The following is a 25,170-nucleotide window of genomic DNA, read 5'->3' as shown; positions in this document are numbered from 1 at the left end:
TTTTCATTTTTAAGGGTTTCTGTATCCAGCATATCTCCTCTGTGAATTCTTCTCTGATCCTCAATATTGATGTGAATTACCCTTCCTTTCTCCCACCAAGCCTGGCCAATTCTTTTCATTTTTAAGGGTTTCTGTATCCAGCATATGTCCTCTGTGAATTCTCTGATCCTCAATATTGATGTGAATTATCCTTCCTTTCTCCCTGTCAAAGTTGTTGAGCACCTCTTATACATCGGGTGCTGTGCTGGATGCCAGAGATGGTGGGATTTCTAAGACAAGTGCGGTCCTTATTCAGATGGAGTTGGTATTCTCATAGGGAAAAGCATATTAAGCAAATAATTGCACAATTAATTAATCTATTACCATAGTGGCAAAGGCTCCAGCAACATGCTATTGGAAGCTAGGGGACCAGAAATGGGGGTCCAGGATATGAAGAAAGGACTGGTCCAGTTTGAATGTTAAGTCCTCTGTTCAGTGATTTTTATTTTATTCTAAGTAGTTGTTAGGGTTAATTGTTTGGGTGATGATCTCTTTATTTTAATTTCATTAAATGTCAGTGTATAGTCTTATAAATGTCTATAACTCCCACTAGCATCAAGAACACTATCTTGCATTAACAACATATGTTTGAATTTGACTGAAGCAAAGAAACAATGTCATTCTTGTGCTGCTCCTTATTCAGACAACAAATTCACATTGGTTTTATACTGTTGATAAGTGTTGTACACTGGCAAGACCCTATATGCTATTGTGGATCCTATGAACCCTATATAATTTGAGACTTTGATTATTCATTCATCCCATGCACATACATTGCACTACTACTGTTTGTTGTTCTAAGCATTATATAAATAAGGATGAGATAAAATTTGTAGCCCCCTAAGGAAGCCAAAGTTTAATTGATCTGATGAAAATAAGTAGTTTATTAAAAAAATGATAATTATATAATAAAAGGATGTATCAGATATTTGGAAAACAAGAAGTGCTTAATTTTTCTGGAGAAATTTTTGGTGGTAAATTTCACAAGGGAGGTGATGCCCTAGATGAATCTGGAAGGATGACTGGGAAGCTTCCAGGTGGACAGGCCTGGGATGGGAAGGCCTATACATCCTGACATTGAGAGTCCGCTAGGTGCCAGACTCAGATGACAGGGAGAAGCAGGTGGGGTTGGGCATCATTCCAGAATGGCCTGGGCTGATATAAACAGACTTTACCACATATATGATGGGGATTTTTCAATAAGGTCGTGACAAGATTCATGATGTAAACATTCTGGTGGGAGTGGGGAGGTGTGCCTGGGGGCAGAGGGATCATCTAGAAGATGATTGTAACTGTCCATCAGGAATCATTAGGAGAGACAATGGGATAAGAAAGAAGAAAAAGGGAGTTGAGACAAACTTAGGAAACTGCTCAGATTCAAAGCATAAGGATGACAGAAGTGTAAAGAATGGCTCCCCATTTCTTCTCTGAGAGAAGAAATAGAAGTAACAGTTTTTATAGGGGCCCTGGGGTGGGTATGGGCATTCACTATCTTCAATTTCATACCTCTTCAATTTAAGGTACCTTAGAGAGCTGGAGGTAGATGGCAGGACTGAAAAGCTGGGAGTAGATTCAGGAGTTGTTGACTGGTGGAGGTGCACCTGGATTCATGGGCCTTGAAGGTACTGCCCAGGGAGTAATTTATAATATTCCTTTTAATAATGTATCTTTTGTGATTTACATTAAATCTAGAGAGAAGTGCAGTTATATTTCTTCACACCGTCAAGGAGACCTAATTGTCTCTAGTCATTGATAAGATAAATGATGGGAGAGGGTTGGGTGCTCAAAAGTCAGTCTGTTCTGGGAACACAGGTCAGTGTGTCTCTCCCTGGTCCCTCTGTGCCACAGCTACTCCTCTTAAATCTTGATTCAAGGCCTTCAGAAGCTGATGGCATAGTTATGAGAGGGGTGAAGACTGACTGCATTTCCAACAGACCCTGAGGACAATTGGGAAGAGTGTGAGTATGGAGTCCTAATAACCAGTGCCATCTGCCCCATGTCCTTCTCCATCCTCACCCTCTACCCCTCCACCTTCAGTTATTCATTAAACATGTGTTTTCTGAGCATGAACTGTGCACCAGGCACTGGGCTGTGTGTTGGCAGTATAACCAGGAAGACAGACTTGGTCCCTGATCTTATGGGGCATCTTTGGAGTCAGGGTGGAGTAGGGAGATACAAATAAGAAAACCAGGAATTATTGTACTTATGTGAGGTAATGAGATGGAGAAAGAAGTTGGTGCAGGAAAGCATGAAAGACGAATCCTGGCTCACAGGTGAGGGAGGGTATCTGGGAGCAATTGTGAGCCAGACAGAATCATTTCTGTTTCCTGTCTCTGTGACTTATTTCCTCTCTCTTGAATATTATTCTCCATTTTGTTTGCCTAGTTAACAGGCTAGGGCATGGAGCAAGCTGGATTAATCACTGCATCAAACAGAAGAGGAGATACAGATAAGCTTATTTTACAGATGAAGGACCTGGGTTCAGAGAATTTAAATAACGTGCCAAGTTAACACAGTTATTGCTAGAGCTGGTGTCTCAAATCTCTGTCTTAGTCAATTCTGGCTTTTTTCAGCTGCATCATATATCAAGTAACCTATTCCTTGTTTAATGCCCATTAAATTAACTGATGTCAGGAAAGCACCAGGCATATGCCTGTCACAAAAGAGTATGGTAGTTAAAAGCATGGATTTTTGAGTCAGACAGAACTGGTTATAAGTCTTCTTCTGTCATTTTCTCTCTGGGTAACCTTGGTTATCCTATTTTGTTTTTCTAAGCTTCAGTTTCCTTATCTGGAAAATGAAGACAGTAACAGCTTCTACCTTGTAGGGAAGTTGGATTATAGGAAATGCATGTAGAGGTTACTTAATGTAAATATTAGATATTTTTATTGATTTAGCCACTGAATATTTATTGAGCAATTTCCATATGATAAGCAGTTTTTAGTTAAGTATTTGTTTTCTACTCTGCTTTTTTCATTTCTTTCTCCTCTTCCTTCTGTCTCATAACATGCAGCAAATTTAAGTGTTCAATGGCAATAAAATCCAGTGGGGGAAAAAAGAGAAGGATGAAGACAATTGAGAGATGGAAATGGGAAACAGAAAAGATAAAATTAAGTGGACATAAAGGCAAAGAAAGAAAACAGAAGAAAAAAAATCACAGTGATGGGTAACAGGAAAGAACAGTGAACACTTGAGGATAGTGGGTAAAGAGAGAAACTACTGAATACAGTCTTCTCCAAGCTATGAGCTTTAAAACATTTAAACTGCTAAAAACACAAAATGGTTGTTTCTGTTGTGAGGCTATTAAAGTTGATCCAACAAGCTAATTTCTTTGGTCATCTTGGATCCAAGGATTGAAACTATGATTTTATTTGCCAATTCCGTCAATTTTTGGATTTAATTCCTATTTTTTTTCCACTTGAAGCCAAACAAGATTAAAATATGAGGACTGAGGACGTAACACAATGTGAATGTCAAGGAGAAGTTTCTATTGGAAATAGTGCTCTGGTTTGACAAGACCATCAGAAGCTGAAAGCAGACATAACCTTAATGTATATAAGTAGATAAGGCTTCTCCCTAAGGGGTTCAATATGCTTTTATAGATTTATCATTCTATTTTCTTTCCAAGTTTTATAGGAAAAATAAGATTATTCTTTTGTTTTCAAATGTACAGATAAATACATAAAGATAGACTTGTGTAATAACTTGTCCAATGTCACTCTGTAAAATGAATGGAGGAGTCAGGAATGTCTTCCAGCTCTCTAATTCTAACCCAGTAAACACTAGTTAGCAGAATATCTTGTTTTTTAAAGAAACTCAGAACATGACATCATGAGGAACTGCAACTTGATAAATGAAATGCATTCAAAATGTTTGACCCTCACTATTTTATTTCTTACATTTGTGTCTGTGCATATCAAATGTGGATGGGAATAGCAAAATACGATCAATTATATTTGGCATGAAAGAAGTAGAATAAGTTGGTGTTTTGACTATTAGGATTTAAACATTTCATTGGAGTTTTAGGTATCTAATAGATTTGGGATATGGCTCTTTAATATTTCCATGTATTTAGCTTTCTGAAATTAGTATTGGTCAGCCAGCCTCCCCTCCCTTTGCATTTCAGGTTAATGCCAACGATAATGTGTGTATCCAAGAAGGTTATGGAGGAGCAATGGAGGGGTGCACCCTGACTCTGACACCTTGTTCTAAAGAATACAGTTGCTACAGAGTTTTTGCTCTTGTTCTCCGGAATGTGGTGGAAAGGTAGGAACCAGCTGCTCTGGGTTGTAATTCCAAAATAGCAAGTTTTCTGTGTGTGTGTGTGTGTGTGTGTGTGTGTGTGTGTGTGTGTGTGTTTGTGTGTGAGATGAGCATGGATTGGCAAGAAAAATATTTTCACAGGCAAGGGCAATGAGTCCATAAGGTGGCAATGGAATAGGGGATTGGTTAGGGTACACCAGGGGCCCAGAGTATGGGTCATCCGTGGAGACAGGAGTTGGGGTGCTCCCCTGGGATGGAGACTGGAAGTGCAAGAGAGAAGCAAGTTGTTGTGAGGTCAGGAGCATGGGAGCTGGGTAGACCTTCACAGTATGAAGAACATCAGCTGTTGGGTCACATCACCCAGGTCCTCCACCTATTAGTCGGGCGATTTTAGGACACTGTCATCATTTGTGGCTCCCTAGAATGAGACCTTGAGTCAAGGGGTTGAGAGCAAGTTATTAATTTAGCGTTGATTCCAGGAAACGCAGGCAGGAGAGTAGAGAACTGAGGAGGGAAAAGCACAGACTACAGGTGAATTATCAAGCAAGTAAGCACAGTGGGAACAGGAGCTGAATTCTACTGAGAAGCCCTCGGAGCAAATGTAGAACATGTCTCCCTGGAGTTATTCCACACAATCCTATCAGCTGTGGTTGAAAGTTTCTGCGGGGAGAGATCTGGTAATTCTAATCTGCTCTACAGGCAAGCAGGGTAGACTCGCTCAGGCAGAGTCACAGGTGTGGGTAGTTGGCTAGAAGTCTGGCTAGAGTGCAAGAGAATGTTAAGGCATGAAGAAGTATGGGAAGACACAACTGACCTCTTACAGAGAGTCCATTAACATTCTTGAGTCTGTCTTCTCATTTTTAAAGTGAGAATTCCAAGAACTATTTTGGAAATGTTGAAATGTAAGTGATGGCATTTGCTGGGATCCAGGACCCCAAACACTCTGTCTTACCATAGTAAGAGATCCCAATTCTGTCTTCCTATATTCCTGTATTCTTCCTTTGGAAGTGTCGATGGTGGATGTTTGTGTGTATGCACAGAAACAAGGCTGAGAAAAGGAACACCCTACAGCTAGATGGAACCCTAATCCTGTTGAGCTAAGACTATACAGATTTGTGGGAACTCTCTTGCTCAGAGAAGGCAATACTACCTTTGGGCAGGAGGCCTCTTTGGACCCTTAACCAAGAACCATACTAAAATCTCAGCCCTCTGATTCTCAAACTGTGATACTGGGAAAAGATGAGTCTTTTTGAGAATTAACTAGATAAATGCAGGTATAAAGTAGCTAGTACAGTACCTGCCATATAGTGTCTGCCAGTTCCTCTAAAATGTGAACGCATCCTGTCTCTGTGCCTTTCTTCTCTGATATACTGGGCCTATCATCTATAATGCTGCTTTCCCGACTTCAGATTAAAATGACCATGGGAACAGGCCCTGTGTGCATAAGCGGTGACAGAAGTAGATGCTAATTCAATTAATAGTATCCATAGGTCAGTGGGCAACCAATGAGGGGAACTGGAGCAAGAGACTATCCAAGCGGGTACAGAGTAAGTAGCTAAATCAATGTGTCCATCTCCCTTTTGGGCTGTAGACTGAAAAATATGGAGAGTGGACAGTTATTAAGGGGTAGGAGGAGAGAGAGAGAGAGAAAGAGAAAGAAAGAGAAAAGAGGGGCTGGGTGCAGTGGCTTACGCCTGTAATCCCAGCACTTTGGGAGGCCAAGGTGGGTGGATCACAAGGTCAGGAGTTCGAGACCAGCCTGACCAACACAGTGAAACCCTGTCTCTGCTAAACCTACAAAAATTAGCCAGGCATGGTGACATGCATCTGTAATCCCAGCTACTTGGGAGGCTGAGGCAGGAGAATTGCTTGAGCCTGGGAGGTGGAGGTTGCAGTGAGCCGAGATTGTGCCACTGCACTCCAGCCTAGGCAACAGAGCAAGACTCCCCCCGCCCAAAAAAAAAAAAAAAAAAAAAAGAGAGAGAGAAGAGAAGGCACAAAAGCAGCAGAACAGGAGTCTGAGAGAGCATCTGAGTCAAGATAAGGTAAGCTGGGGGCTATGACGTAAGTGACAGCACTTTTCCAGGAAGCAGCTCAACCTGCTCAACACCCCAGTGCCTACTAGTACAAAGCCACCTGAGTCCTGGGAGAAGCATTTCCAAGCATGAGAATAATAAGGACACTGGCAGGAATGCATTCCATTCGTCTCACGGGATTAAGCATCTGCTGGTCCCAGATCAGATTGCCCTGTGTCAGCACCTTTGAGTGACACACACGCCCCTCTGGATTATGTCACTTGCATAGTTGACAACTCAGCTCTACTCAAGGCAGCTCCCCAAAGCCTGGTCTAACCCTCGCTGCAGAGCAGGCAGCTTAGACTTGGGTGCTACCATGTGTTACCTGGGCCCTGTGTTAGGAATAGAGATTGCCTGTGGCATCAGATCGTGCCATGGGGATCCTGAGTCCATGCCGAGTGGGGTTTATTTTCAGGATTTCATTCTGAGAAAGAATGAAAAGGAAGAATATAGAACTAAACTAGCAGGAAAGCAGAAGGACAGAAGAGAAGAGAGGAGTCAGGTGGGTTGTCATATGATGATGTCAGAGTGAAAAGAGCCCTAATGAAACTAAGTGAGCATCAGATGGATATTTGCAAGATCTATGTATGCATGCATTCAGATAAATTTTATCAATTTTATTTTTTTAAATATTATTTCATTAAATTTGAAGCTTTTGGGGGGTTTCCAAAATGGGTTACCTATCCTAAAAACAGTTGTACTTGATTCAAGATGCCAATTAAATGGGTATTAGAAGCAGCCATGGCCATAGCCTCTCCTTGTGTTCTTTGCCAGGGCAGGTATAAGCTGTGCTGATCCTGACCTTTTGGCCTGAGGATGGAAGTCTTTACAACTTCACTCCCAAGAGCTGGTGTAGAATGAGCTCTTCTGGCCATGGGAGGATTGCAGAGGGGTGCCTACCACCTGCAGCCCAGCCTCAGTAAGTGCAACTCTGCAGTTGGCAGAGGGGAGGGAGCTGGGGACATACCAACCCTTTCTGTTACTTCCTGTAGGCATAGCCCAAGTCCCAGGAAGCAGAGTATACCCAGGGTGGGGGGCATGGGGGGAGGTGAGAGGAGCTGTTTCTTCCCCCACCCATTACCTACTAGTCCAAAGCCACTTGAGCCATGGGAACAGCAATGCTAATCACAATAGCTGTAGGGACCCGGCAGGAGACTGGTGATGACATTGCAATGCTCTTTTTAAATTTTTTTTTGAGATGGAGTCTCACTTTGTCACCAAGCTCGAGTGCAGTGGCAGGATCTCGGCTCACTGCAACCTCCACCTCCCGGGTTCAAGCAATTCTCCTGCCTCAGCCTCCCAAGTAGCTTGGACTACAGGCGCATGCCACCACACCCAGCTAATTTTTGTATTTTTAGCAGAGACAGGGTTTCATGATGTTGGCCAGGATAGTCTTGATCTCTTGACCTTGTGATCTGCCCACCTCGGCCTCCTAAGTGTTGGAATTAAAGGTGTGAGCCACCATGCCCGGCTTGTAATGCTCTTTTAAATTGAGACACTGATGGACAGGAGTCTACCTAGTCCTCTCTAGAGATACAGATATGATAAAGCAGGCAAGTGTAACTCTAAACATTCTTTAGATGGTATATCATCACCTCCTTCCCTCACCACAATTCTGTATTCTGTACCTTGGGAGGAACAAACACGACTTGTTGCACCTTGCCCAGAAATAATATCACAACTTATTAACTCCATCTACTCCCACACAAGGGATAACAATTGTCCACAGAAGGGATAAGGAAATCTCGAGTGCCATACAGTGAATTTTCCTGGGGCCTTCCATCATTTTAGGCCACTATTAACTCACCTATAGCCAGTACTGTAGCAAGATGAAAGTCTATGGATTTGGGTACCATACCTCTCTAAAAAACAAGGAAAAGACTTGCACTTCTGGATTAATTCACAGACCTGTGGGAAGACCCTCTTGTCTCACCTGTGACTCGTGACTGTATTTTGAGATTCCCAAATCCCTGGAGTCTGCTTTGTCCTGAGCAAAGAGGGTTGCCTTTTTCAGTTGGCCAGGAAGGTCCATTTGTTTGTCTCCACTCCTGCCAGGGCTCACTCTCCTTCAGTTACGGGAAAGCTCCTGAAGCAAGGCTGGAGGAAGAGGCTGCCCGGTAAGAGTGGGTCTTGGAGGAGTATGAAATGAGGGCTTCACATGCATCATGTGCTGCACAAATTAATTGAATTAAACCTCACTCCAGCTCTGACAGGTGGTTGAGATCATATCTTTATTAAACTTGCTCAGCGTTTTATAATGGGCAATTAATTGCTAGAGTTGGGATTAAAATCCAGTCTTGTCCAGCTCCAAAATGGTATGTTTCTCGCTACCTAACCAATCCTTGCCTCTTAGTGACATCACATCTCTAACTACAAGAATATTTCCTTGCTATCAGATCCAAGTGAACACAATCCTTTGTACCGAGCTACCTTGAGGAAGCCAAATGTGCCCGAGTCAACTCTAGTTAGAATGAATGAGGACATCATACCACCTTTGGTTGCTCCAGTTCTCCAACTGAAAATAATATATGTTGGGTACCAAGAACTGATGCTCTACTGAACAATCCCAAATATTTGAAATGACCAAAGTACTAGACTCTTGCTCCTGGTCTTCAGAGCTACCTCTCTCCCATTTCCCAAGTTACTGGGCTGAACTGGGTGTGGGACATGCATCTCACAACCTATGGTGGCTCACAGGGTCTTTTGCAAATTGGTCTATGCACCTGTAGATTCCTCCAGGTGTCCTCCTCATTCTGTAACAATGATGTAAGCCAGCACTGCCTGGACTTTGAGTCTCTCCTCAGGTAGCACAAACAACACAGTGATTGTGATCATCTGCTCAGCTTTGATGACAGCCTTGTGACAAAGCTTTTGATCTTCATGGCGTCTTTATCTCCTCTTCTGACTCCACACTACTGTTAGAAACACATATGCCTAGACTTTGTGGTTATGGGGTGATCATAGCTTCACTCCATCCATGTTGGTTTTTTCAAGTCAATTTTTTTTAAATCTTGTCATTTTCACAGCTGCAAATCTGGGAGAACGAGTCAACACTTGTGGAGCTGTATGTGGGAGCTGGATCAGGGTGAAATGGGGCAAGCTGAAGGTATCTTTCAACCCCTGATAAACTCTCAGGAACCAGCCAACCTGGTCCCCATGGCTTTTTGTCACTGAGATGCTCATTCTATAATGCCATCTCCATGGTGATTTATACATTGAAGAAGAACATTCATTTCCTGCCACCAGTAAGAGACCACCTGAGTGTTTAGTTGCAGCAACTTCAACTCCTCAGATGCATCAGTAGCATTGTCTTCTCTGGGCCTCTCTTATACAACTCATTTTTAGCAAAGTCAAGTTTCCGTATTCTAGGTAATAATTTCTCAGATGGATGGTCAAAAGGATGGAAGCAAAACATTTTCATGTACTGCATTTCAGTTACTTTCTCTGGGGTTCTTTCACCCTTCAGGTGGTTGTCTCCACAATAAGTGGTGTCATTCAGCTCCATAAATCACATTCCCCTGCCTTTATCCAGGCACTTTTCAATGTCTTCTTCAAGGTATATCTACTTGCCAGCCCTGAGCTGTTTCAGAAGGAGGAGGACACCTGGAGGAATCTACAGGTGCATAGACCAATTTGCAAAAGAACCTGTGAGCCACCATAGGTTGTGAGATGCATGTCCCACATCCAGTTCAGCCCAGTAACTTGGGAAATGAGAGAGAGGTAGCTCTGAAGACCAGACTTAGTAGATTTTTAACCTCCATCCATGCTTGCAGCTGCCAGTTGCTCTTAAACCAGCACTTTTAACCCAATCAACCTCAGTCAGTGGAATAAGATACCCAGCTGAACAACTTGGAGTCACTGAATCAATCTCTTATCTGTAAGAGATAATGATGCCTACCCAATGGAGTTCTGAAAAATATGTAATGCCTGACATGTAGTGTATACTCACTATATGTGGCTTTTAACCATAACCTTTATATTTTTGCCAAGAGTATCACCTTTCTGCAGCAACCCTGAGAACCTCATGCTAATCGTGTCTTAGATTGCGCATTCCTTTCCTATATTTAGACATCAAATTCCATTCATTTTCCCCTGGAAATATTCATTCTCATCATCAAGATTTTGCTTAAACATATTTTGTTTTCATATCCAGATTATCTCAGCTGGAAGAATTAATAAGCAACACATTCATTCAAGAAGTATTTACTGAGCACCTAATATGTGCACTATTTTCTGGTGTTGGAGCTAAGGGGCAAATGACTCTGACAAGTCTCTATTCTCAAGGTACTTACATTCATGTGGGTGACAATAGATAACAAGGAAAAAGTTGGACAGACAAAAAATTTAAGTGGTGCCAAGTATGATGAAAACACTAAAACAGAGTGATGCAATAGAGGATGTCAGAGGGAGAGTGGGAGGGTTACATTAAATAGATGTCCAAGGAAGATCTCTCTGAGGAGAAGCTACTAGGGCTGAGATCTGAATGACAGCAAGGAACCCAAGAGCTGGAAGCAGAGCGTTTTGAAGATGGCCAGTGCGTGCAAAGGCCATAGCATGTGAATGGGCCTGGCCAGCTGGAAGGACAGAAGACAAGGCTGTTGTGGTTGCCCTGTGAGTGCAAACAGCCCAAGATGGGATGAAAGAGGAGGTCGGGACCACACCTTATAGGAATATCAGGTCAGGGTCAGGGCTTTGGATGTTAGCAGGGGTGCAGTGTCAGCCATGGGGAGTTTTAGACAGGTAAAGAAATAATTCACATTTTCTAAAGCGTACACTGCCAGCCAAGTGACAAACGACTTGGGCCTGGTAAGAGTGGGAGCAGCAGGAAACCTGAAGAGGCTGGAGAGAGACTGGTGGCTGGTACCAGTGGAGATGAAGCCAAAAGGAAAATCCAGGTTATAGTTTCAGGAAAAATTTCATACCAATTTCCTGAGGTCATTTCTGAACTTGAGCATTTTCAGTGCTGCTACGTTGTGTTTCCTGCTGAATCAAGTCTAAATCACTTCAGTTTTCAAAGCACTCCGTGATCCTTCCCTGAACACTGTAGTTTTCATTGATGATTGGCTTTTTCAAACTCCCACGTGATCCATACTGTATAATTAACAAGCAAGCAAGGAATAACACACCCTCTGCTAGTCTGTACGGTATTTGAAGTTTTTAGTCTTTTCTTTCAAGACAGAAAACTCCTTGAGAATAGGGACTCTGCTGGCACTTTCTTCCCCTTCCTCCAGAGCACTTAGCACAGTTCTGTACACAGGGCACATGTGGAAATTGCTTATTGATTGATTAAAACCATACATCACTGGCATTTGTCTCTTCAGTATTTCTCTTATATGAAGAAGGGTGATTATCTGTCAATATTCATTGCATCATTGAACCAATGTGCAATGCATTAATCATCACTGAGATAACCAGATGAGGCTTTAGTGTAATCTCCTTCTATTTTGCTGAGATAATTTCACTTGCTTTGGAGTTTATGAGGCCATAAGTGGCTGCCATCTGTTGATGAACATATTTCTAAGAGTCATTTAGTCTCAAGTATGGAATACTTGAGGGGAAGTTAAATTGTAACTTTTATATTAAGTGTCATCTTAGTAACAGAACCAAAATTGGAAGCATGTGTTCAATTTTGGTTTTTCATTTTCAAAGCTTTATGTCAGGCAAAGAATTAATTTCATTTGTTTACAAAGTAGATTATGCCTAATAAAATCTCTTTTGTTTATGGTCACATTTTAATCAATCCATTGCTTTAGAAAATGAGAGAATTCTGATTGGCTAATCATTCAACATAAGTAAATTACATTATTCCACATCCACAGAACACTGGCCTAATTTCATTATCCAGTAATTGTGTGATGAAATATCCTCTTTAATACATTTTGAGCAGGGCATATACCAGTGATGAAACAGGGAGGAATCTTGTTTATTCCATCCTTGTTTGATGATCGACCACAGAATATAACATAACACTTCTGTGTATAATAACTTTTTCCACATTAAGGTTAATAAAGACAAGGTAGTTTTCACTGGATCCTTACTGGTACTCTGAATTTTCACTATTTGTCTGCATTTCTTCTCCCTCCCAGAAATTTATTTTCTGAGAAAAACAAGTGCTACTTTGTCAAATAAAGCTTAAATAAAATTGGTTTCAATTTATGCATAATAAAAGGAATGACTGGCAGCTTTCTATCTCTAGTGGGAGCTGGAAAACTCTCCAGGGTGTCTTCCTTCACTTCTGAGGTTCTGGTGAGCACCAAGGAATAGTACCTCTGCGAAATGCAGACATATGCAAAAGGATATGTCTAATTTAAGGGGCGTCTGTGGATAGATATTTGAGGGATCTGCCCTAGGGGATGTAGACCTCATATACAACACGGATTCCTCAGAAATGGCTTGGTATTTATGATCGCTGTTTCTTAAAACACAACTCTTTTATGTCACCAAGCAACTTTTATCCAAGGTGATGACTACTCAAATACTTCTTTTGCATAAAGCCAGAAAGTATCAAGTTTTCATTCGAGTCCTTCATTCAAGGTCTTTATCACAAGAAGAAAGAATAGCATGGGTAAAATAGTTTAAAGGTAGACAAAAAAAAAAAAAATTACTGTATTTTAGAATGCATATTCAAAGATATTCCAAAAAAGACTATATTTTAGAATGCATATTCAAACATGATGACAAGTGGGGTCTACGGCTGATTTTGGCCATAGCTTTAACCTGTGAAGTGAGTGAATGCCTTTCTACATGGAGGTGTTTGAGTTACTGAATACTGCACGCTCTACTAATTGTGCTTTTTGTTGTTAGAACTTGGTTACTGCCTTTCGTTACTATGTGTTGAGAGAAAAATCTCACATGATGATGCTAACCGTTTTGCTAATAAAATATGCTAAGCTGAAACATTTCAGTTAGTTCATCTTCTGATATAGATGTTAGCAAGTAGAGAAGGATATGATTTGAAAAACTCAACAGAAAGGAGGAAAAAGATGAGAAAAAGATTAACTAGAAAATTATTCATGGAATGTATTTCACCAGCCTATTGGGTGTTAGCATTTTAGGTGGTGTGGTTAATTTACATTAAGTGGTAAATTAACTATTTTTCTTTTTCATAAATGCTACATTTTCAGTAGTTTCGGTATTCCACATTTTCTCACATGGGTACATCCACAATGACACTGCTATTACTAACAATCAAGAACTTGTAAGAGAGTTTTTAGAAGGTACCTTTCTAAAAAATACAAAAGCAAGAGAACATTTTAGAGGGACAATAAAGTCCTCTACTTCAAACTCTCATGTTATTTCCACGACATTTCTGCCTGGGCTCTACCAAGGAAAGCTGGCAGTGGGCTGCAGATTATTCCAATGTATACTTTTTCCCCCTCCCAGTTTTTAATCTCTTTTCAGGTAACAAATAGTTTTAGACCAGATTCACCTGATTTTTCACTTATTTAATTAAAAAAGTAATTTACTGCTCAACAGGGACCCCAGAGTAAGTGTATGCTCATCTTCATTGTTAAAACACTTTGAAAAAAGATACACCACATCATAAATATCATATTCCAGGATCTCAGAACAGACTGCTTTCATATTGGTGTCAGAGTTGGGGGGTTAGTAAGGGTGGTCATAAGTGAGATCATTTAATTAAAGAATAACTTCCAGAAAAGGTGGGAGTGTAGAGTAAGGGTGAAGAGATAGGAATTCAGAATGAGATACACCTGGATTCGCACTTGAGCTCTGCCACTCATCAGCTGAGTGCCTTTGAAGAAAGATATTTAAAGCAGCCCAGAATAGAGGCTGGTTGCTCACCTTGTAGATAGCATTGGATTGCCTTATTTAATTCTGGTGTGACCACTTATGCACGATCTTGGACAGAATAATTCGCCTCACTAAGATGACTCTTTCAATTTATTCCTACTTCACAGGATCACTGTTGTGAGGTTTAAGACAAACAATTTAATGTAAAATTTAGCATAATACCTACACACATAAAGCTCATCAAGCATTGAATAACAATGCTAGCCATTACTATTATTAATGTCATGCTAAATGTGGCAGGACCTGAAAAATTTCTAAACCTGATTTCAAGTCCGAGTTTCCACCTGTGTAAAGTGGAGATTAACATCCTGGTCCTCACAGGGTAGTCGTGACAAATACATGAGCTATGGAGCACTGAGTGAAGAGCACAATTATTGATGGCAATTATCAGAAACATTGAGTGCTTGAGTGAGAATTATCTGCATATTTGATTGCGAATAGTTCTCATAGTGTTTATTCCAACCACTATTTTCTTCTTGGTGATCATGCTTTTAAAACATCTGAGGGCTGTTGTCCCAGCCTTGCTTTGTCTTGTCAATCTGTATACCTTTTCATAGATACCCTTCACATTTCAACTGTCTTGGCTTCCAATGAAAGAGGCAAAGCCTAGCACTTTGACATTTACACTTAAGTATTTTCTAGGTAGAAGCCATCTGACCTTTAAAAAAGACATCTTTTATAAATTCTTCTTTGTTAACCACCATTAGTGTCACCACTTTTCGATCCTTTCAGTCTTTCAAGATTTTTAAAAAGACTCATAAATTGGAGAGCTTTTCTAAAAGTGCAACTCTCTCAATTCTGAAGGCAATCTTAAGAGGGAATTAGGGACATGTGGGATCTTTACTAGCTCCATTAGTGCTGAACTTGTAAAGAGAAACTATCTTGAAGTCAAAATTGTCTCCTTGAGTGCATGGCCATTTTGATAAGAATAGTGCAAGGTAATGTAATCCCACTTTAAATTTAGAAGTTCTAAGGTTTACACTACACTGAAAAGTCATCAGCGAGTGGCATTGCCATGCTTACATTACAGGAAAGAATCAGGTGCTCAAGTCTTGAACCCGGCAAACCAATCGGCAATATGGATATGGACATAAGGGTAAAAAGACCCAGCTCTCCCTGCCCTTTGATTCTTTCACTCCCTGACTGTATGACCATTATTCATAATAAGCATGTGCAATCTTGGTTTCTTCCTTCTGTTTTTAATTGAGAATCCTTACCTGGGAGGGGAAGGAATGATACCTTATTCTTGCCTGATAAGAATCAATGACACAGCAGGTTTGAACATTCCTGTGTATACGGATTAGACTGTCTAAATTTAGCAGCCCCTCTAGCTACTAGAATAAGAATTTAGTGATCTGAAGAATTTACATTCTGCCGGTAATTGATTGAGTTGTTATGATATTCAAGGCCCAGCATTGGACACAAATGAACCAAACATGATCTCTTTCCTTTAGAGTGATACTGTGTAGTCTCAAAAACCATACTGGGATATAAATGATTAGAATATAGGGTAGAAAATGTAAAATTCTATAGCAAAATGGCAGAGAAAATAAAATGGGGTCACAGAAGAGAGTGAGATGATTCTTAGCTGTGTTATAAAAGAAAGCTTCATGGAAAAGGTACTATCTGAGTTAGGACTTAATATGAGCAAATTTTGTATATGCAGAGAAGGGGATTAGTATGTGATGAAACAGTTTCATAAAGAACCAATAATTTTATATAAAGGAATAGGATGGGAAATAAGTCTAGGACGGTGGGGAGAATCCTCTCCAAAGGAGTACAAGATCACAAGATCCCAAGCCTTTGCATTTCATACTCAAAGGTTAGAAATATTATGTATGGTTTTCCATCAGAATCCCATAATGAGTTTTTGAAATTGCAAATATCTGAGCAGGATTCTTCCCTACATTTGTGGGGCCTAGAACAAGAGCATGAATGGAGGCCCACATACTGTACGTCAAACTATTTCAAAGTTTTAAAGGAAGCTACACCCAAGACCCGCTCCTTGTTCCTGTCCAAAGGACTGCTCTGGGACTAGGAGGCTTTAGGAGCCCTGCTGTCCCTCCAGATCATCATGCACTAGAGGCCTGATTGGTTGCTTGGACCTTCAGAGGGAGGACAGAATGGACTCTGGACTTAGCCTTGGGATTCGTGGGCAAGAGCTGCATCTGCTCCCATCAAGGATGCGAAATGACTCAGTCCTGGTCTTCTAGTTAATGAGGAGAACAGGTTCTCCTACCTCATGTCTTACTTTTCTGATTCCAGATTACCAGGAGGTTCTAAGCACCAGCTGGAACTGTGCTCACCCACTCCACACCCCCTCCCCAAGCAGAGGGGAAGGTGGAAGTATGGTTACCTGGGAACACAGTCTGCCTATATATCCTCCCACTTCGGGAGCTACTGCGTGGCTATCTAGAAACTAAAGCATCCCCTCTTTCTTTGATTTCACAGGGCCCACACAGCCCGCTCTCTCTCAATAAGGGAATTTCACTCTTTTATTGGCCTATCCTCTTTGCCCAGATAACCCAATTCAGCTGCTATGTTCCTCTCCGTATTTTGTGTGCTCTCAATTGCTCATGAAACTTTAAAACATGAGGCTGAGAAAGAAAACTAGGTCTTTACATGGCTGTGTTTGTGGTGCTTAGAGACTCCTAAAGCCTGTGACCTTTCTTGGTCTGGTCTGAGGGTTGTGCTGTGCCTGAACCCAAGTCTAGAACTACTGACCCAGAATGCCTTGGGGTTGGGGTTGGAGATGGGGTCTCGGATACATGCTAACAAGTTTCAGGGCTGACTGCAATGCCCAGGCAGGGTTAAAATCACTACTAACAATGGGGGAGGTTTTTCTACTTAGTGCTTATTTTTCAGCAAGATGATATTTTGCAAAGCAAACTGGAGCAGAATGGAAGATGAACAGAAAGGTGGTGAGGCTAACACGAGAGCCTTGGGAAATCACTGAGCAAATGAGATGAGAGCCTGGATGAAACAGGGGCCGTGGGTGGAGTGAGGAGCTGGTTGGGAGAGGTCCGCAGGAGATCCCATCAGAAGCGCCCAGTGCTCAGAGACAGAGATGGAGTTGAGGATGACTCCGAGGCTTCCAGCTTGTTATAGGTCAAATTATGTCCCCCAGACAGATATGTTGAAGTCCTAACTCCTAGTACCTAAGACTACAACCTTATTTGATAATAGGGTCTTTGCAACTGCAATTAAGAGGAGGTTATTATGGGAAGGCCCTAAGTCAAGATGGCTGGGATCCTTATAAGAAGGGGAGGGACACATAGGGAGCACAGCCATGTGTCCGCAGGTGCAGAGAGTAGAGTGGTGCAGCTCTAAGCCAAGGAATGTCAAGGGCTGCTGGCAAGCACAAGAAGATAAAAAGAGCAAAGAATCCTCCGCTACAGGTTTCAGAGAGAACGTGGCCCTGCTGACACCCTATTTTGGATGTGAGGCAATTTTTTCTACTGTTTTAAGGCACCTGTTCATGGTACTTTTGTATGGCAGCCCTCGGGACCGAATACAGCGCTTGCCCTGGCGGTGCCCCTCTCTGCACTGGGTCATCAGTGAAGGCAAGCGTTTCTCATAGAGAGCACCTGTCTGTGAATGTTCTCCACAACATAGACATCCTCTGCACCAGAAACAGAGCCCCATATTTGGTGTCCCTCTTTGTCATCTAGCTGCACAAACACAAGGTATTAATTCACTATGGGTTTCATTTATCTGCTATATAAAAAGGCATAAACATAAAAGGCTTCAATTGTCTTTTATATAATAGGGCAGTTTCTAAAATTTAAATTAAGATTTTTACATTCAGTTTTTCCATTCTCCTGCTGACCGTGTTTTCATTTGATTTTGAAAGCATTTTTGGTAATATTTTAAAGTATTATCTTTCATCTAGCATTGTAAAAATTATTCAGGAAACCTACAGAAGATTTCATCTCTACAAGTAACATTTTCAGATAGGAAATTATTGCAGCATTGAACTGCCAAAGAGACAGCTGAAAAAAAAAAATGGGTCATGCATTCATCCTATTCTAGAACAGAGGCTGCCAAGCAGTTCACTGCTCATTTTTGTCCTCTTCTCGTAAACAAGCTGCGTTAACAAGTTACTTTTAAAAAGCATACTAATTTCCCCAGTGAATTGCACAGGAAAGAATCCAGCGTTCCCTCCAGAGGACTCAAATAGTTGTTTGTTCTCAGACCTCAGGTGTGGTAAAATAGCCGTGGGCTAAACGCACAGGCTGGATATTGGCCAGCAGGCTAGAGCTTCCCCTCCACTCCAGTTCTGATTTCTCACACTGGTGCACAACTTATCATCTGCCTGATGTGGGGAGGGGGGGAGGGGGAGAAAGAATAAATACTTGATTTTCAATTTCAATTTAATTACACAATCTATAGTGCCTAGTGGGAAGGATTTAGGGGCAAGATTAATGCTCAGTGGTGCTCCATTTTGCCTTTCAAGAGCCAAATTATTTTGGGGGCATAGTGATTTTTCAAGAGCCAAGTTGTTTTGGTGGCATAGTGACTTTATTTCTTGACTTTTTGCTAGAGTTTATATAAATTAGAGGTATAAAATACCTTTTTGAATTGTATTGCCAGTGTATCATTCTTGAGAGTGGGGAGAGCTTCTCTACTTGGGAGAAGAATGAATAGAAATTTCACTGTAGGATTAGAAATACAAGCCAGTAGACAATGATTGAATGAGACAACGATCTGTTCTGAGAATGACTATATAATTAAAATATTAAGACCTTTCCCTCTTTAGTTAAAATCTAAGGAATTTCACTCTCTTATTGAGACTGAAAACCATTACAATTTTATCTGACATCAGATCAATATTTAGATTATGAGTAAATATTTGCTGTTCTATTTTGTTGTCTACATATTTTGTTAGTTTTACTAAATGTAAAAAGAAGGAAAAACAGGAAATGAAAATCTACTAATCAGAAGTGACCTTAGTATATTTTTTAACCATCTGCTTTAGGTTGTTAAGTTAGTAAGGGAAACAGGTAGGTTGTTACGCTTATAAGGAAAATAGGTCTCTTTGTAAGGAAAAGTGTTCCCACACAACTTAAATAAATAAAAATGGCAGCAGTAAACTTTCCTGGCTAACTGTTGCTCAGCCTTGCAAAACCACTTGAGTACCTACAAATAATGGAAAATGCAATGATAAAGAAACTAAGTTCAAAAGGCAAATAAACTATTTGAAATGGCCAACTGATTTTGTTATTTCACAATGATGGCATTTTCCAGTATTAAGAGAGTTGCTACTACAAGTCAACCTGTACAATAGCATTCAAAAGCAAAATGGCACCTGATTAAATTTTGGCTACTGAATTTGCAAAATAGTATATTAGCCAAATGGGATCACTGTTTTGAAATCTTGATGAGTTACAGGGCATCTGGCACAGATTAGGTGAAGGCAGAACTTTATTGGGATGGATTGACAATAGGAACTAGAATTCTAATTCCTTCTGGAGTACACTTAGAAGGTTGAAGAAATGCACCTTTGACTGGTATAAATGTAGATTTACCACCCTTCTCTTTGGTAAGGGTGAGTTGCAATTTATGCCAGAGAAAGGAAAAAAGAAAGATATAGAAATTTGTATCTATGGGTGAAACCCAAGCATATTTCCCCACAGGTCAATGTCTGCATTCTCTGAGTCTAGTGGCACAGGCAGGGTGTGGAGAAATTGTAGCTAAAATAAGCTGGCCTGGGGAGAAAGTAGGCAGGGTGGGGCAAGATATGCTTTTGGGGAAGGCCCTCCTTGGTTTGCTTGTGTGGCTGCAGGTCTCAAGCTCCTAAAGCAGTTCTATAGAAGGACACCACCTACCTAGAAATACAAAAATAGATCAGTAAGAAGATGGGATAAGAAAACCGTGAAGCAGAATAGGAAGAGGCTGGCTAACTGTGAGTAGAAACAAAAGACCAGAATGGAAGGTCAACTTGTGGTATATAGGGGGCCAGTTCTTAGCTGTTTGGGAGGCAGTGACTTCTAGCTTATTAAATGAAAACCCGAGAAAGTCATGGAGAATCACCTTAGTTAAGGGAAAAGTAGATGGAAGTATGTGTTTGCTGCCTTGATAATATCAATGCAGAGGTCACAATATGATCAGAGAGATACTTGCAAGTTAGAACTGGCAGAGTCTCGTTAGTCTACTGTTTCCCACTTGTGTAGGATGTGGCAGGGAAGAACTGGGCTTGGGAGGAGAAAAAGAAAGTACATGATCATCTACATATGACCAAATATGTTTTTTTCGCAGAACCAATAACATATATATTGCTCATAACTAACAACATTACCCCCGCCTTTTTTACATTTACACGTTTAATTATTAACATTCGAAAAAATATTCTATATTAGAGTTTATGAGAAGTGAGAGAATACCTGGTTGGTGATATGTTCCTGGATTTTTTCTTTACTCACTGAAAGAGAAAGCAAAGAGAATTTTTATATTAAAGCATGAAAATGAATAAAATGCGGTACTGATCCTGCTCTGTTTACAGGAAATACTTCCAAAGCAGTCAAGGACTACCTGAGCAAGGATTTCTATCACAATGTGGATGTTTACAGCCACTTCAACAATTGGGAAAAAAAAGTCAAACCCTAAATAAATTGTGTTAGGCAAAAATATCAGAAAATAGAATAGAAATCCAATAAGGGTGATACCAGTAGAATGTATTAAACTTTCACAGAGAAATGATGAAGAGATGAAAAGGACCGAAGAAAAATTTGAACAACAGCCAGTAAAAACAAAGTTTTCCAAACAATGACAACCTTCAATTATATTGAAGTATAATACTAACACTGAGCTCAGGGAACCCCAAGAACTAGTCAAGGAGATCTGAAGTGGCAGATGGCAGAAGTGCTAATTTAAAGAACATTTCTTATGTGGGGAGTGATAAAGGCATTAATATACTTGGCTGTTTATGGTATTGCCAGAGATTGAAGTACAAACCAACAGTTCTATAAATTGTATCTCGATCAGGATGAAAAACAGAGTAATGAATGTTTTTTATTTTTGAGTAGTATTCTGTGTATGACAGGTAACCAAGGGACATAAAAAATAACGATTCTAGTATAATAAACCTCAGTCATTGTGAAAATAGACTGAAAGTAATCAATGTCATGTATGTCTTAAATAAAGGAAAATAAAATCCTTAGTAGTAATAAACAAAAACAAACCATGAGAAAAGAAAAGAAAGAAGACATTTTGTGGCATCACAGTTGTGTGTTTGTGAACACCTCAGTGTTACAAATATGTTATTAAATGTGTCCCTTTTAAAAAACAAGCTTTAAGCTTAATTGAAATAACTATTGAGTCACATGTAGTTGGAAGAAACAATGCAGAGAGATTTCTTGTACTTTTTACCCAGTCCCCTACTGGTAACATCTTGAAAAGCTACAGTACAATATTTCAACCAGGATGTTAATATTGATACAGTCAAAGTAAAGAGTATTTTCTTTACCACAAGTATCTCCCCTTTTGTGCACTATAGCTATATCATTTCCCCTCCATGTCCTCCTTAAACCCTGGCAACCACTAGGCTGTTTTCCATTTCTGTCATTTTGTCATTTCAAGAATGTTATACAAATGACTCATAAAACATAGAGCCTTTAAGGATTAGCCTCTTTTCACTCAGCATTCTTCTCTGGAGACTCATCCAGGTTGCCGTGTGTGTCAACGTGTTTGGTTTCATTTTTGGGTAGTACTCTACGGTATGGATGTGCTGAAGTTTGTTTAGCCATTTACTCATGGAAGGATATCTTGGTAGTTTCTAAGTTTTGACTATTATGAATATAGCTGCTATAAACATTTGTGTACCGGTTTTTATGTGAACATAAACCTTCATTTCTCTGGAATAAATGTCCAGAAGTGAAATTGCTAGCTTATAGAATAGTTGCAGGTTTAATTGTTTAAGAAACTGCCAAACTGTTTTCAAAAAAAGATGTCCCAAGTGAAACTTATTGGTCAATTAGTCAACCAATAATAAGTATACTTAAAAATTTTGTTAAGCATTCAGTACCAAGCTAGGAGTCATATGAGATACAGGAGAGGTGTAAGGAACACAGGGGAAATTGAATGGCGATGCTCAGGTGTGGGCTATTTGATGGTGTCATTGTCAGGAAATGCCTGTTGCCTGGGGCCAGTCTCAGACTCTCCAGATAAGAACCAATTTTCTTCATTTTTAAAACGGCAATGCTCATTCAGATACTCTTGATATGTTTTAGATTCCTTTTGTCAGTTTATATGCAAAGTGTTTAAAGAAGACAAAACATGGTTTGTGGGAAAACTTGGCCTTTTAAATTACAGATAACTGGTGTTTAAATGTGGGCTCCCTATAGAAGTGACATTTGAGTCAAAGCCTGCAAGATGATAAAGGAGTTAAGTTGACCGAGAAAGGGGGGAAGAACATTCACGTAGGAGGAAGAACATGTGCAAGGGCCATGGAATAGGAGGGAGCATGGTGGTCCAAGGATAGAAAGGAGGCCAGCATGGAGGGCATGGAGAGGTGAGCAGGGCATAGTGTGGGGAGCTGCACTGGCAGGCAGGAAACACTGCAAGGAAGCCAGATAAACGTGGGCCATTTTTGGGAAATTTAAGATCCTCTTAAATGGCAGTGGGAAATCAGCCATTAAGGGGATTCAGGCTAGTGCATGGGTAGTGGCATTAGAATAGCATGCACAGATTTGCATTTTTAAAAGACCACTCAGCTCTGGTTGGTAACTGAAACACCGACTCCTGGGGTGTCAGGGGTGGTGGCAGCACTACAAAACCTTAGTTCGGTTTTCTTTGGGACCAAGGGAAATCTGCAGAAATTGAAGAGAAAAATCAGGGTAAAACAATAAAATATTCATACCCTAATAATGCAGCAGCCTACTGAAATTTAGAAAATGGAGTAAAGGACAGCCTGGTATTTAATGACAGCTCTGACAATTACTAGGCATTTGAACTGGGGCTAGTTACTTTAATGCTCTGGCTTGTTTGCCTTTCTATAACAAAGGGTTAACAATATCTACTCCTTCCCAGATTTGTGAGGATTGAATGAAATAAGGATGAATTTTGCAGGTAAAGGATAAGAGAGGGGCACTCCAGGTAGTTGGGGCAGGACAAGTAAAGAAATCTCAGAGGCAGGCAAGAGAAGGGTGTGTGTGAGTGAGTCATGAGAAATTCTGAGTGGCTTATTTAACATATGCATATACTTTAGCAGGTTGGGAAACGAAATGTAGGAAGAGGGAAGGAGCCCAGCCTTGGGAAGGTGTGACTTGGGGTGAGACTGGAGGGTTTGTGGGCAGAAGAAGGCCAGCAATTCAGATGAGGATGAGGTGGCCAAAGCAGTTCTGGAAAAAGATGAGTTGAGTGGTGGTGTGGATATGGATTTCTGGGGTAAGAGAGGTGGGTGGTGAAGAGAGTGATGAGCATGTGCAGTGTCCAGGCAGGAGTGGTGAGGGCTTGAGCCCAGGCAGCCTCAGGTTTACTAGTAGGGAATCTGGCAGATGATAGCATTATTAAAATGAGAACACAGCAAGACTTCATCTCTAAATTAAAAAAAAAAAAAAAACACACATTGGCTGGGTATGGTTGCATGTGCCTGTAGTCCTAGCTACTTGAGAGACTGAGGTGGGAGGACTGCTTGAGCCCTCAAGTTCAAGACCAGCCTTGAGAACACAGTGAGACCCTGTCTGAAAAATGTACAATGAGAGAAGGGAAAAAAAAGTAAGAGGAAGTTAATAAGCGAGGCTTGAGCCTGTAATAAAGACAAAGACATCTGTAGGTTGCAGAAGCTGCCATGACAATCATGGTAGATCAAATAATGGGCCCCAACATGTCCACATCCTAATCAACCTGTGAATACAATACCTTCCATAACAAAGGACTTTGTAGTTGTGATTTAGTTAAGGATGTGGGAACGGGAAGCTTATCTGGACACATCCAGTGTAATCATAAAAGTCCCAATAACAAAGGGGCAGGAGAGTTCACAGCAGAGGGAAGGCAAGGTGGCAGTAGCAGCAGGGGTTGGAGTGATGCCACTGCTGAAGGGGCTGTGAGCCAAGGACTGTGAGCAACCTCAGGAAACTGGAAAAGAGAAGACATGGCTGTCTCCCAGAGCCCTGCAAAGGAATGCAGACTTGCCCTTGTCCTGATTTTAGTCTGGTGGGGCCCGTCTGAACTCTGACCTCCAGAATTGTAAGATGCTCAAATTTGTGTTGTTTTAAGCCACAAAGTTTTTGGTGATTTGTTACAGCAGCAAAAGGAAATGAATTCAAACAAGTTCTCTTTCTCAGCGGTTCCTCAAGGGACAGGGAAGAAAGCACACTGCTGCTGAGTAACTGCTGTGTCCTGGGTCTGTGCGACACGCCTCACAGACATTATGTCCTTGGAACAACCCTGAAAAGTAGAGATTATTCCTCCTGTTTTTTTTTTTTTTTTTTTTTGAGACAGAGTCTCACTCTGTCACCAGGCTGGAGTGCAGTGGTGTGATCTCAGCTCACTGCAACCTTCGCCTCCCAAGTTCAAGCAATTCTCCTGCCTCAGCCTCTCGAGTAGCTGAGATTACAGACATGCCCCACCACATCCAGCTAATTTTTGTATTTTTAGTAGAGACAGGGTTTCACTATGTTGGCCAGGATGGTCTTGATCTCTTGCCCTTGTGATCCGCCCACCTCGGCCTCCCAAAGTGCTGGGATTATAGACGTGAGCCACTGTACCCAGCCCCTCCTATGTTTTTCAAGATTATGTGACCAGGGCTCAAATACATGCAGAAACTGGACCAAATTTTCTCAGTCTATGGGTGAAAGGATGGCCAGCATTCGAAGGAACAATGTCGCTATTCTTAAGACATAGAAAAGCTAACTTTTATTATATGAAAAAGACACAGGAACATGCAGGTTTATAGCAGCACAATTCGCAATTGCAACCAACCTAAATGCCCCTCAACCAATGAGTGGATAAAGAAAATGTGTTACATACACACACACACACA

At 40.9% G+C, this 25,170-nt stretch overlaps 1 protein-coding gene across 1 annotated transcript in view; it reads right to left on the bottom strand.

Annotated features, from left to right (window-relative positions):
• The window catches only part of CHST9 (carbohydrate sulfotransferase 9), a 292,367-nt gene that overhangs the window by 8,450 nt on the left and 258,747 nt on the right, over positions 1-25,170 (bottom strand). The window contains exon 5 of the mRNA XM_032293135.1: positions 20,573-20,610. Within this exon, the coding sequence (XP_032149026.1) occupies positions 20,573-20,610 (38 nt within the window). The remainder of the gene's footprint in view (positions 1-20,572; positions 20,611-25,170) is intronic.

Source organism: Sapajus apella, unplaced genomic scaffold (genome assembly GCF_009761245.1).
Source record: "Sapajus apella isolate SASKATOON/1434 unplaced genomic scaffold, GSC_monkey_1.0 scaffold29, whole genome shotgun sequence".
Taxonomy (NCBI): domain Eukaryota; kingdom Metazoa; phylum Chordata; class Mammalia; order Primates; family Cebidae; genus Sapajus; species Sapajus apella.
Note: the sequence above shows the minus strand (reverse complement) of the source record. Positions and strands in the feature narration are given on the sequence as shown.